Here is a 13,437-nt window from a genome sequence, read left to right as displayed (position 1 = left end):
ATTATTTTACTTAATATTGATTGTTACCAAACTGGTAAATGGAAATCAACTTTCCCTTAGAGTATGTAAAAAATAATGAACTAATGGAGGATCAGATCAATTTTCAAATAATTACATTGACATATATTAACCAGTCAGCTGTGTTTGACAACTGTATTCGTCATAGAGAAATGGCAGTATTTTGTGTCATGACGACTATATTCGTCATTCATAAAATTAGTTACCATTTGCTATTTAAATTGTAATTTTAGAGAAAACTAAAATATATTCGTACAATATGTTCAGAATCTTTGGAGATCAAAACGAAATAAAACAAACAAATCCAATAATCCACTTAAGGGTTAAGGAAGCGTTCTACTATAAATCTTGATGAACATCGACGTTTTTTTACATTTTTTTGGTCTTCGATAGTCAATGTCTCGTTTCTTTCACTTCGAAATCGTAATCAATATTCGAAAAATTGTATATGTTGTATGATAGAAGAGTTCCAGCACTAGGAAGCACAGTGTTTCAACATAACTATTTTTAAGAAAACGTACACTTTTTACATATAAAACGTGTTGTCAGTTTTTAGAGATACACCGTATGTTTTTTCGTTCCAACATCGGCTTGTTTCAAAGTTCTTTGTCCAAGATCGATTCGACGCACCCAAGTAGAAAGAAGTACGTAAAGCCAAGTGCTCGCCGCCATGACAGTTCCATCGATTCGCTAAACCTGTGGTGTCGCCCATAAAACGTTCTACACGTAAATACTCGCACTAGCTTCGACGGAACATCGAACGTCTGCCAGTTAATTACTTAATCAATCGATTAGGAACTATCGAACGGCGCTCGTGCACGGGTAACGTTCCGCTCGGCGAGCATGGGATCCCATAAGAAGCCTCCATCGTCCGTATGACACCGTGGAATCGATGTCTTAACTCCGCGGGAGGAAATTGCTATCCACGTATAAGCAAGAAGAAACATCGCGAGTGATTGGTTGGTCGGGAACCAGGGTTTCCTGCACAGTCCAGTCTAACAGTTGTAAGGTGTCGGGGATGGATAGACGAGTTTAACTTTCCTATGTGTCTATATGTATGTATTATTTAAGATTGTGATAACTATTTGACAAAAACGGTGCATAAAGGAACGTAAAACTTAAAACCATAAAACGAGTTCGATGAAGGGTGTCCCTCTCTTGATTTAAGGGGGCAAACCACTGTGACGGCTGAAAATAAAGGCAATTTTCAAAGTTACCCCCCAAAAATTCTTGAAAATTGCTCTTATTTTCAGCCATTTTAGTGGTTTTCTCAAATCTAAACTAAAAGGTCATGGATACGTAGGACGACTCTTAAAGCTAAATAATTCTGTCATCGATACAAGACACTAGCGATAACGCTTTTCTCCTCGTGATACCAACTTCCTGTTCATGAGAGGAAGGAGTAATTTTTCATTTATACTATTTTCTAGAAGTTCATTTTGTAGTGAAAGTCGAAGCAATTATGTTAATTCATTTGGACAGACACGATCGATGCAACGTCAACGTGTGAAGGAAGCTGTCAAAGGATTCCCAGAGTTGGAAGGCACGAGTGCTTCTGTTCAGCAAAGTCAACTATGTTCCTCTATGCAGACTACACGAATCGACGGTAAACTATCCGTTCGTGAGATTGAAACAACATCGTACGTTTATAAGGCCATCGATGGTATTACAGGAATCATCCTGCCGTAACATAGTTGCCTTCTATCGACCGTGTTCTAGGCGATGAATGGTCGATGATCGGGTTATTAGACCATCAGGCCCACGGGTAGGATGCCCAGGCCCAAGTTTCGAACCTTTAGATCCGGTCAACGGCACGCGAGGCAGCGATCGTCGATCCGACGGAACGAGGATCGTCTGTAAACACCGATCGTGACCAATAGGATCGAGCGTCTCGGGGCCAGAAAAGAGGAAGCCGAGAGATTTCCATCCGTAATGCCACGTTTCAGAAATCCACAGAGTACCCCGGGCGCGAGGTAATCGCACGAACGTGTCGTAGAATTTGTCGATATCAATCAACGTCGTCGCCAGGCGACGCCTTGGGTAACAGCATCCCACAATCTGTGAGGTTATGGCCGCGGGCATAGATCCTTTCCTAATTGTTAGAGAACCAGTGGTGCTTAAGCGAGGATCCTCCTGGAATACGCGACCAATGGGTTGGCCTTGGCCTCAACTATTTTCTAGACTCAGAAAAGATCCTAGAGGAAGCGTTCTTTTCCTTAACTCGATATGTTTATTTATAAATCATTTTTGTAACAAAGATGATTTATTCCCGTATTCACCACCAGAGGGCTACGCTCTTGCTTCTCTCACAAGCGCTCGACCGACTACTCAATATCTCGGCGTCTACTAACAGAACTCCACAATAATACTACTTGCTGTTAAGATGACGGATGTCACATAGAATTCACCAGGTCCATTCGGACCCAAAAGGTTATAGAAATTATAGGTTAGGTACTTTCTAGTGTCCAAGGCTCAACTAGATAGCCTAATCGACGAGTCCATTACACTGATATCAGGATAGAAGACACCCAACTAGCAAATACACTATCCATCTCGTTGATTTATCATTTCCACTAACGACTTCCTCTTATGTCCTCGCGGAGGCCCAAAACAATATCCACTCAACAGGGACCTACTTCCATTACTACCTAATTACAGCAAAGTTAATACGAAATTACCTAGTCGACCAAGTGAATTGACCCAATATCTAACTTCGAATTTGCGTTTAGCCGATTCTCGACACGTGTACACCGAATAAGACTTCTCCATCGGAACCGACACGAGTTCCCTCCCATAAACTCACCAAGTTTTCCCATCCATCACGGGACACTAACACCCTGACGAGGCGCGAGAACAACTCCATCGAGGGTAGCCCAAATGGCCCCGCGAATCTCATTAGCCCCGCGTACGCAAATTCGTTAACGCCTCCCGTAGGAGCGTCCGGCTCTCGAGCGTTTCATTCGAAATTACTCCGCGTCGAGGCTGCTGGGTTGCGGCTAGCCGCAGGCGCTTTCGTGCTTGGGTCCTCTGCGTGCTCACGCATCGTGGTACCACCAGGGAACGCGACAGTTGAAGATTACGAGGTGTCGGTCTCGGTCAAAATGCAGGGGATACGGCGAGCTACGCACCGACGTCGGTCGGCGGTTAATTAATTAAGCAGGAAACGGTGTCCTTGAGGATCCTTCACGGGGAGAGGCGTGTCTCGGGTGCGTTCAACTGGTTAAAGGGGATCGGGTGACTGCTGACGGAGGAAAAAGCTGCCGGCCTTCCCCCCCACCGTGCCGCCATTCCTTCCAGCGAGTAACAGAGATTCTAGATTTGGCGCGTTTTAGAAGACGCTCGACGCGTTTACTGCTACGTCACCCACATACGCGAAATTTTTACTGTTTTCAGGGATATCGGAATAGTGGACACTTTCGGATTATGAGCATTCTTTTATGAAACTTACGAGGAAGGGACCTCAATTGTCCAACTTCGATTTCAACGGGGCTTTGCAAAATGATAGGTTTTTGATTTTTAGTAATTTTGTTTGACGCCCTATAGGAAAGTTGTTTAATACTTTTTTGTAGGTAACCATGATCTCTAGTTCAGAAAAAAGTTTCATTTAAATATATTTACTATTGTAGGAGTTATGGCTGTTTGAAAATTGGACCATTTTTATGTGGTTTTTCTCACATTATGGGGTCAAGGAACAACTTTTTCAATCGTGTTAGAATTTCTACATATTCTTCACTAAAATACGCGTTATTTGCCTTTTGAAACATGAAAATCCTTCAATCCGTTCAGAAGTTATGACGTTTTAAAGATATGCACAATATTTAGGAGTGACATTTCTGACCTGAAATTATATTTTCGAAAAGGAATTTTTTCCTCGAAAATGGTTAGGATTTCCAGGATATGTCTATTGACCAAAAATGATTGTAATTGATCCCCGCAGCCGAAAATAATTTTTCCAGAATGATTTGAAACTTTTCAATTTCTCGAAAAATTTTTCCCAGAGGTGGCCGAACACCCTGTATATGTTTCTAATGGTATGTCTAAAATATTAAAGATATTCAATAATTTTAGAAATATAAATAATTGAAGTTATGAACCTGCAATATACAAGATGGTCCATGCAATTGTTTCAGGTCATAACTCCGTTATTAATGCATTTACGAAAAAATGCTAAAGAAGAAAGGTAAATAGCTCGAAGAGCACTACATCTGTAGGATCGTAGATTTTTTCAAATTGAACAGTGCATGTGCTATTAAGAATTGCATCCTTTCCTTAAATGGAAATGTACATTTTTTGTTGCACAGCTCTATTCTCCTGTCCACTCTACGTAAAAAAATTATTAAGGTATCATGGCAAAAAATTATTAGTTCTCCAGATAATTTCAAGAAATCACCTTGCAAAGACTCGAAGTGGTCTTTCCCTTCTGTAACCGTTTGTCCCGTCGATATTGAACCTTTTTTCGCCCCAAAAAATTACTCTTAGCAAAGGGAATCATCCGTATGCTCAAGCTAATCCTCTCCACTGTTTAGGTTCTTAGGGGCTTGGCTCGACTTGCCCAATAAAAACCAAGAACCTAAGGAACGTAGGGGATTAGGTGGATCGTGTGCCATCATCTCATCTCCCAATAGTACGTGTTTCGTTAATGTCGGTTTCGACATCTTTATAACCCGCTCCCAAGCGTTTACTATCGCGTAAAATTTGTTGGACGCGTCTGTTAGCGACGAGAAGTCGAGTATCATTCCGCACTCGACAAAAACATAAAGTGGAAGTATCAATTTGAAACACTGCGTTAATGCCAGGCTAAATATTAATCGAAACGTATCTCGAAATACCTGTTATCATAAGTACGTGGTCTTAAAGTTGGCTGGCGAGCGACAGCCGTTTAAACGCTGGGATTAAGGAGCTCGATAGACTGAGCCAGTCAAGATTAAGGCACCTGGATCCAGAACAGTAAAACTAATAGCTGGATTACGTTTGCTGTCGCTGCATCGCCGACGTTAACTACGATATCGAGCAACGAATGTCACGCGGTGCATCGAGGCTCGCAGCGTCTGGATTATTTATCTCGTGCTACGTCAACAAAGTTGCCTATTACCGAGTAACAAGTGTCGGACGTTGCTCTAGGAAAATAATAGTGATTCTCTGTATCTTCGAAGCTACCCGTGACCAATCACTTTTCCCCTCGAGACGGCGACTTGCGTTTGCTCCTCGTCGTCGGCGACTACCGTCCGGGGTTCCCGAGGAGGAAGACTACGTATCCACGTTGGATTCCCGGGACGGTTAATCGGTGGACGAGGGGCCCGGTTTCTCCCCCGAGTAATCGTAATTTTCGTAATACGCGATCGAGTTCCTGGCGGGCGGGTAGGGGAACCGGTGACCGGAAGCCACGGTTTGTTCAGCCGTTGAACCTGCTCTCGTTTAATTCCGCTCACGGAGCGGCTCCGAGGCAAACCAGGGCTATTATATCGCTGCACCGAGCGAGGATGACGTTACGTATCCCGAGGCTGTCCAGCTCCGCGATCTGCCCGTTCAGGCTATCTCCCGTTCCGTCCGTCTTTCTCTCGTTTTCTGATTCTCTCATTATCTCCTGCCCCTCCCTGTTCCCTGGTCACGGGTTTCTCTCTTTCACCACAGTAGTTCTCGCTCCGGTTAAAGGAACAGGAGTCAGGATCAGCCAGATCTCGCTAATTTCCACAGTCGGGGAAACTGTTCATCCATCGATCGACCAACGATTTTAGGAGGTTCTTTGCAAAATAAACGACGCGAGAGGCAAGGAGAACCGTCCACTTCTTAGGTTCTTGATTATTATTAGGGATGGGGTCAAGCATACAGTTAAGGCGGTCTTCTGCTATAAAACGCGTTTTTTTTATGTACTCTTTGGTATTTTTTTTATAAAGAAACTATACAAGTTCTTACACTGCCGTTTCGCGTATATATTTATTACTCTTTCAGTAAGATTCACAGATTTTTACAATGAGAAATAGTCAAAATTAGGGGTAGTACAGAGCCTCGTACGCAATTGTTGCATACACAAGTTTGTTCGACGAATTAATCCGAATAAACTATGTCTTCTGTTTCCATCATTGTCAATATTTATAAACAGTATCTTGGTCGGAAACAACAAGGACAGAAGAATGGACGATGACTAAATCGTTCACAAAGATAAACAAACATAATAATGAAGAATACAGTAAAAGTTAATGAAAAGGATTGAGGAGTATTTTAAAATTATTCTTCTAAAAAAGAATCAAAACAATAACCAACCGAATAAAACATAATCCAAATACATACTTCTCGCAGCAGATTCCATTTCAAACAACAAATTATCATACAATAGAAAAGCAACTATCTTTCACTAACGACAAATGTCAACTAACCTCTTGATTCTCTCATTTATTTGCTACTTTGTAGGGGTTCTAATGGGTCGTAAAACGTGTCTATAAATTCTGTCTTTATCAACAGAAGGGACAATTTTTCAATTTTTGTCGATGGGACAACGCGTTGTGTATCGTCGTAAAGAACGTATGCAAAGTCCACCCGTGCACGGTCGAGTTCCAGCAAATGAAAAGCAATTAAACGCACCCGGACATCGCGTTACGTTCTCCCAGCGGTCGCTATAATTACGAAAATTCACATTTCGCTAAAACGAATAGGAGAACTGGAGTCGTTTTCTATTCCCGCGGACGTAGCCTCGGAAGCCAACCAACAATAATTCGCAATAAGACCGAGCTCTTCCTGCGTGGCACAGGTGCGCTTCCTAGACGCGGTTATGACGATCGGGGGCCTGAGCAGGAACGATTAAACGAATAAGGACTCGCCAGCAATAGGGAAACACCTGCCCGCCTTTTATAACGGCCAGTAAAATGCTTCGTTAAAAGATCGCCCCGGGTTGGGTCCTGTAAATTTAACGATTCCCCGGACAAAGTACTCTCTAACTGCGCCGTAACCGGTAAGCCTTCCTGGACGATCGCGTCCGCGGATTGTCCTGGCGTCTCGACGTATCCTCCCCGTCGATAAAACAGCGACCGGGAAACGGATCTCACGACGTGATCGCGTTAAAAGTGGATTTCAGCAATCGCCTCTTTTTACGCGACGTTTACGAGGCGACAAAGTGCTCGACCGGGACAAAAAACGCCAGCTTAACGACGGGATTCGTAGCACCGGTGTTTGCGCGGTTGTAACCGATTAGGAGAACAAACGACTCGAGGGTACTATTCATTCTCGAGTCGTGAAACTAAATCGTTAATTCAATTTCGTTCCGATCCTGATTGCGATTTAATGGGAGATTTATCGAACTGGAATTAAGTTCTACCCGTGTACTTATCGACGCTGGTATGCAATGGCGGATGGCTTAGGAGGATTACACTTGAATTTACAATTTATGCAGACTTCGAAATTGTATTATTGCGTTTACTAACCTCTGACTGGGGTACCTTTAACCCTTAAGTGAACTCTCGATCTTAACTGAATTATTTTACTGAATGTTAAGTTTGGTAAATGGGAATCAACCTTCCTTTAAAGCATTTAAAAAATAATGAACTAATGGAGGATTACATAAATTTTCAAATAATTACATTGCACTTAAGGGTTAAACGGTTGATTCGAAATAGCCTAGCTCGTTCGATATTGTTTGAAACAAGTGTTTCTATGGAAAGACGAGAAATGCCGAGTCTAAACCTGGAGAAGAGGATGAGAGGTCCGAGGAAAGATATGTAAGGTGGTACTTACGAGTTAGAGGTAGAGCGTGCCGACACGTCGGGGTGCCACCACGGTGACAGCCAGACGTGGTCCGCATTTAGTCGGAGGCAATGGTGCTGCTGTGGTAGGTGGAGGGGTTTCCGGTCTCGTGCAGCCAAGACCACTTCCGCCGCGGAGCTCCCACACTAAATTCGTCAGCGAACGCGGTCTGCTCAAACGCCGCGATCTGCGTGGACGACGAACAATTTCATCATGGATTAGCTACGTGTCGTTATAATACCGTTCGAAGCCCGCCATTGTGAATCGAGAACGATGGGGTACTCGATTTCCACGCTGATCGACACTTCGAACGGTATTTGCTGCAAGAATCCTCGTCTGCTTAGCGCAAAATTCAACGTGTTACTTCTGTGACAAATTTTTCGTGATACTATAACAGATGCATTTTAAATTTCCATATAAAGTAATTTGTAATTCGTTAGTTTGGAACAAAATATTATCCAACAGAATATTCACCACGAATACAATAAAGTGTATCTTTCACGAATATGGAGATCCTACTACTATAGTACGCGACAAAAAGATAGCATTCCTTGTAATTTAAGTAAAAATTGTATATGTTGTTGAACGTGTTCCCCTGATATTAATATAATCGAGAACTGTTCAGTATAACTGGTCAAAGCTGTGTTTGTTAAAGGAAAACAATTTCAAAGAGTTAACACTAAACCTACCGACGCTTCATGTATACCCATTTCTGCCATGACCGGTCAAATGATTAGTCTCTTTTATGAGGCAACGTATTTCTAATTTTAGTAAGATATCTTTCTCCTATGAGCGTTCAACTTGTATGTTGTTCAAGGCGTGAGAATGATTTCCGCACACAACTTGTGCTTGCGTCAAAATCGACCGTAGTCGAAGGGTTAAACACTCTAACTATATAAAGCATAATAAAATAATCTTTTCAAATTAAGCAACTAGTGTATTTTCAGGGTGTGCTATCATTTTGTTCCATACTATACGTAACGTGACTGGTAAGAATGCAAGAATGGAGTTTTCTGATGAGAATTATACGGACCAAACAATCTACTCGTCAGAATCATCTGTCTATGATACATACACCCAAACCACAAAACTACCCAATGCTTTTTTAACCTCTGGTCGATGCACCAAGTCGTTGACTAAACCTTATACCTTTTTTCCGGCAGCTTAGCACCAGCACCGGAGTCCCCCGAAGTTCTACCCCCGGAATGGCTGGAGTCTAGCGTCCCGTCGAGCTCCATGGCCTGTTGGAGGTTCGTCAGGCTCTTGTATCGGATGTTGAAAAGCGGCGAGCCACCCTTGTAACCCGGCGGCGTTTCCTTCAACGGCGACGCGCTCTTTTGCCTCATCAACGGGCGTCCCCTGTGAGTGCCGCTGTTCTTCACGTACAGCTTGGCTAATGGCGGCTTCTCGACTCTGGGCTGCGGGGCCTCTTTGACGGCGCGCCTCGTCCTCTTCTCCGCCTGGATCTTCTTGGTCGGTATCGTCTCTATGGGCGGCGGTTCCGGTCTATCGTCCAGCAGGGGCGCGATCGTGACGGTGACGGGCGTCAACGGCGGGCTGGAGCCCTGTGTCCCGGGCAGCGGGCTCTCGTAGGGTGACCTGACGCTCTTGGGTAGAGGCGCAAACCCACGTACGTAGTCGTAGATCTGATCGATCTCGTCGTACTCCTCGGTGCAGGCCGAGGGCGGTACGCGGTTCTCGTCTCGGTATCCCGCGTGACCCGAGGACGCCTGGTGCCCATTGCTGTGATAATGATGGTGATGATGATGATGGCTCGCGTTGTTCCTGTGGTGGCTGAGCGGACCGTTGTCCGAATTGGTCGACGACCGCCTGAGAAATCCGGATCCGCTTCTGGTCTGCCTGGAGGGCTTGCTCTCGCCCAGACGGCCGTCGAGAACGTGCGCGCGGTCGGCCACATCAGCGACGAGGCGTGAAGCGCGCTCCACGAGCCTCGTGAACTCCTGCATGGACCTGAGCGCCTCCTCGTTCCTCGCCTTGACCAGCTTCAGCGGAGCGGCGAGCGGCAACGCGACCGCGGCGCCCTCTCTCTGCAGCGGCAACGCGAACACGTGCTCTTCCTCGAACGTGGACAGCAGCCTGAGCTCCGGGACGAACTGCGAGGACGACTTCAATCCCCTGGGCGGCTGACCGTGCACCAGTCTGACGGTCAATGGCAGACGCTTGCTCAGCAGTGCTCTGGCCGTGTGGACGCCGCTGATGTTGTCCTCGCGCGCGAGCGCGCTGAAGCGTCCCCGCTGGTCCATCGCGAGCAGAACGCTATCGCCCCGACAGTCGACGCACCGCAGAAATCTACCGCGGCCCGGCAAGCTGACCTCGCCCGCCGTCACGATGGTCTCGCCCGCTGCAAGGGTCCTCGTGCCCTCCGGGACCACTATCCCCGAATCGTCGTCCACTCTGCAGGCGATTCCGCGCACCGTCTCCCGCACCAGGGCTCCCTCGTCCGGGCAGCGTCGACACAGCTCGTTCACCGACTCGATGCCCCTCACCGCTCTACCCTCCTCGCTCAGGATCTCGAAGTAGCCCGCGTACGAGTCCGGGATCGCCAATCTGGGGCCCACGCCCACTACCCTGCGCCCCTCCTTGATCTTCACCGCTTGGGCCACGATTTTTCGTCGACGTCCCGCGGACACCAGCAGCGCCGTACTCTGCAGACTGGGCGCGGGTAAGGTCGGCACACCCAGCCCGCCATACTGGCCCTTCGTGATCTTGATCACCGCCGGCAGACGATACTTGGAAACGAATTCGCGCAGGTACGTCGCTTCCTCGGCCCATCGTGCCGCCGCAACCACGATCTGACCGTCGGTCGCGGCCATCACGGCGCTACAACGCCGCCCACCCTCGGGAGCACGGGCCCCGGCGACGACGTCCCCGTCGAGTGGGCCCACTCAGGGCCCCGACGATCGCTGATCGCTACTGATGCTCCTGCTGGTCGGACGCCGCGCTTCTATGCTCCATCTGCAAATCAAACACCGTCATTCGTTAGCTTCGTCCATCTTATAAACGTTCGCGTTGTGTTTTCAACCCCATGTTTTTATCGTAAATGGTAATTGTAATCAAGCAACGAAAGGAGAAACGTTTCTTTTATTCACAAAGCACACAGCTAAAAGAAAAATCAAAATTTTCGAGTATTCCAATATTAAATTATTGGAATGCCCGGCACAATTACTTAAAAATTAAATTAAATGCTCTTTTAGCAAATTTTGGGTTATTATTTAAAGGGTTGAATCGTTGACGAGGAATTCGACCTTGGACCTTCCGGTCGCCTAATGGGAGTTGTTCGCTCGTAGGTAGATGTTCCTGGACTACCGATCGTCGTGGATTTCGGTCTCGCGGAACGAACGCGCGCGTGAAATTCACCTCGGATGAAAACGAAGGAGGGCCCGTTTCCCGTTACTTCCTTGTGGCGTTCGCATCATCATCAGCGTAACCGACGATTAAAGCCGACGATCCGGGTATCTCGAAGCCTGGTTACCTAACGAGCGTACACCCGGCCGAAGTGTACGTAAATGGGCGGTGCCGCCGATTGTTTCGGATTTCTCCAAAGCGTGTATCTCGACGGAGGAAAGTAACCGATCGTGACTCGGCCCGTCGAGCCATCGCGCGGTCCGCATTAAACGATTCCCCCGGACGAATTGCTTCACGGTTATGCCGATCTGCACGGAAATTCCGCGGTGCCGTACAACGCTTGGGAACGGGGTGTGCTCCAGAAGCGATCTACCGGCCCGATGCTTCCGTGTTACCTGATGTTTCGACGTATCGGATATTGCAGACGCGATTATATAAATCGCGGTCGCCACGACTGCAATTGAAACGTACCGCGGTGGCAATTATCGCTTTCCTTCCACGCGGAATGGAACACCGTGACGATTGTTTTGCGATTGCGGCTGGACGTTTCGAGGCAACACTCTCGGTAATCCGGATCGTAGCTTGGCCAGGGATATCGACTCGGTAATATTTCTGTTGGAATTTCAATCGCGATTTCCAGCTTTTGGATCGGGGGGCGTGTTATCCCCTGCATACTCAGGATATGACGTTGAGCGTGCCCCAAAAAGAATAGAGTTTTTGTGTTCCATGTAGTATGTATCGTTTATTGTGCAATCACATGTTTAATTACCTTAAGCCAACAATTTTCAACGCGTTGAGTCGTTCAGACTTTTGTTTTGGGAATCACTGAGGAGCGTTTTTCCTTTGCTAGAAGGGTGGATGTTGGTGGTCAGCAGCGGTGACGCACCGATTTCAATAATTTGTAGGATGATAGAGTACATATTGTTAAGTTTGTCTACTAAATATTAGCCGCAGTTATCTGGTAGTTTTAAAGATATGAATAATTAAAGTTATAGACTTCTACATGTATTATGATTATAGACTCGTGATGTATAGAAGCAATGACAAATGGTTTATCGAATCCCTGACCTAACCCAGCCCTCCCTAGATGAAAATTTCAAGTAAAAGAAATCTTAGAAATCTTATCGAAGAATCTCACCGATGATATATGATGTATATTTTTCCTCGCTGGCAAGTTTTAACTCAATAAATACAAATTTCACTAATATTGATGCTCCTCCACGTTAATAAAAAATAGGAAAATCTCACTGCACGAGACTCTAATCTCCAAGTCGGTAGATATCAGGTGTAACCAGATCTAACTACTGAACTACTGTCCTAGTCCCCGCGTTCAGCCCGACCAAGATCAAAGCGATGACTGGATGAAAGATCGCGCACTGCCTCCGCGATGACATTAGGCCCCCGGTTCCCTTAGATTCAAGAGTCACCGTGACAGGGACTACTCGAACCAATGGATAAAAAAACCCGCTACTTTCGAAGTTGCGTCACTCCGGTCGAGATTACACCATACACCCTGGTAGTCCAGAGTGAGTCCCAAAAAACCCCCATTGCCAGTCCACGGTCCACCGTGCGACGGAAAACACGCGCGTCACCGGTCAGATGAATCATCGAGACGTGAGACCTTCGGTTTGGGACTCACGCGGAAGCGCGTCCGATCCTCCCTGGGCCCCCGCGTGTTCTGACGATACCCCGGGCGCAATTTATCGCCCGGCCGTGTGAAAGGACCATTCAGTGGGGCCTTACGTGGCGGGGATATCGGGGGGGATAATGAAATCGCGCGGTGAAAATCGAGCCGTCTGAAAGGGGCCTTCAAAGATGGCCCGCACAGCCGGCCGCAGATAAGGACGGGGTGACCAATGACCCGGGGCGTCGTGACAGGCGCGCCTCTAGGAAGTTATTCGACACACTCCTCTGTCCTGCATTCTCCTACACGGCCGGCGAATCCCCCTTTTCCCCCGGTGTTCCCGTGGCCGGTGCGCGGCTGAATCCCGTCGCTACACACATAAGCTTTCACGGCGGATTCTAGCGGCGCGCCGTTCGATGCAAATTTGTATTGGAATTTTTCCCTGGGAACGGTGCTTTGATCGAACGCAGGAAACCGTTACGTTCCTTCGCGGCGTGCGTGTTCCCCCCTCGTGATAAGGCGATTACGCGATACGGGAACAGACGGATCGCATTGTATCTGATACACGCCGGCCACGGCCGTTTCGAATCGATGGGAGTGCGAGCGATCGCGCCAGGGAATCCTCTTTCAAGGTTCACCGGAGACATCTCTCTCCCGGGGATGAAGCGAACGTGCGACTTCTGGCATCCCTGGAA

At 46.9% G+C, this 13,437-nt stretch overlaps 1 protein-coding gene across 1 annotated transcript in view; it reads right to left on the bottom strand.

The window, feature by feature from the left end:
- LOC122400604 overlaps positions 1-10,586 on the bottom strand; it is a 54,083-nt gene extending 43,497 nt beyond the window's left edge. The window contains exons 1-2 of the mRNA XM_043402136.1: positions 8,902-10,586; positions 7,744-7,939 (exon numbers count right to left, since the gene is read on the bottom strand). Coding sequence (XP_043258071.1) covers positions 7,747-7,939; positions 8,902-10,586 — 1,878 coding nt within the window. The 3' untranslated portion in view covers positions 7,744-7,746. The remainder of the gene's footprint in view (positions 1-7,743; positions 7,940-8,901) is intronic.
- Between the last annotated feature and the right edge of the window lie 2,851 nt (positions 10,587-13,437).

The sequence above is a fragment of the Colletes gigas genome, unplaced genomic scaffold (genome assembly GCF_013123115.1).
Source record: "Colletes gigas isolate AHSC1104 unplaced genomic scaffold, ASM1312311v1 Colletes_gigas_Sc00019, whole genome shotgun sequence".
NCBI lineage: Eukaryota > Metazoa > Arthropoda > Insecta > Hymenoptera > Colletidae > Colletes > Colletes gigas.
This window is presented reverse-complemented; position numbering and strand designations above follow the sequence as displayed.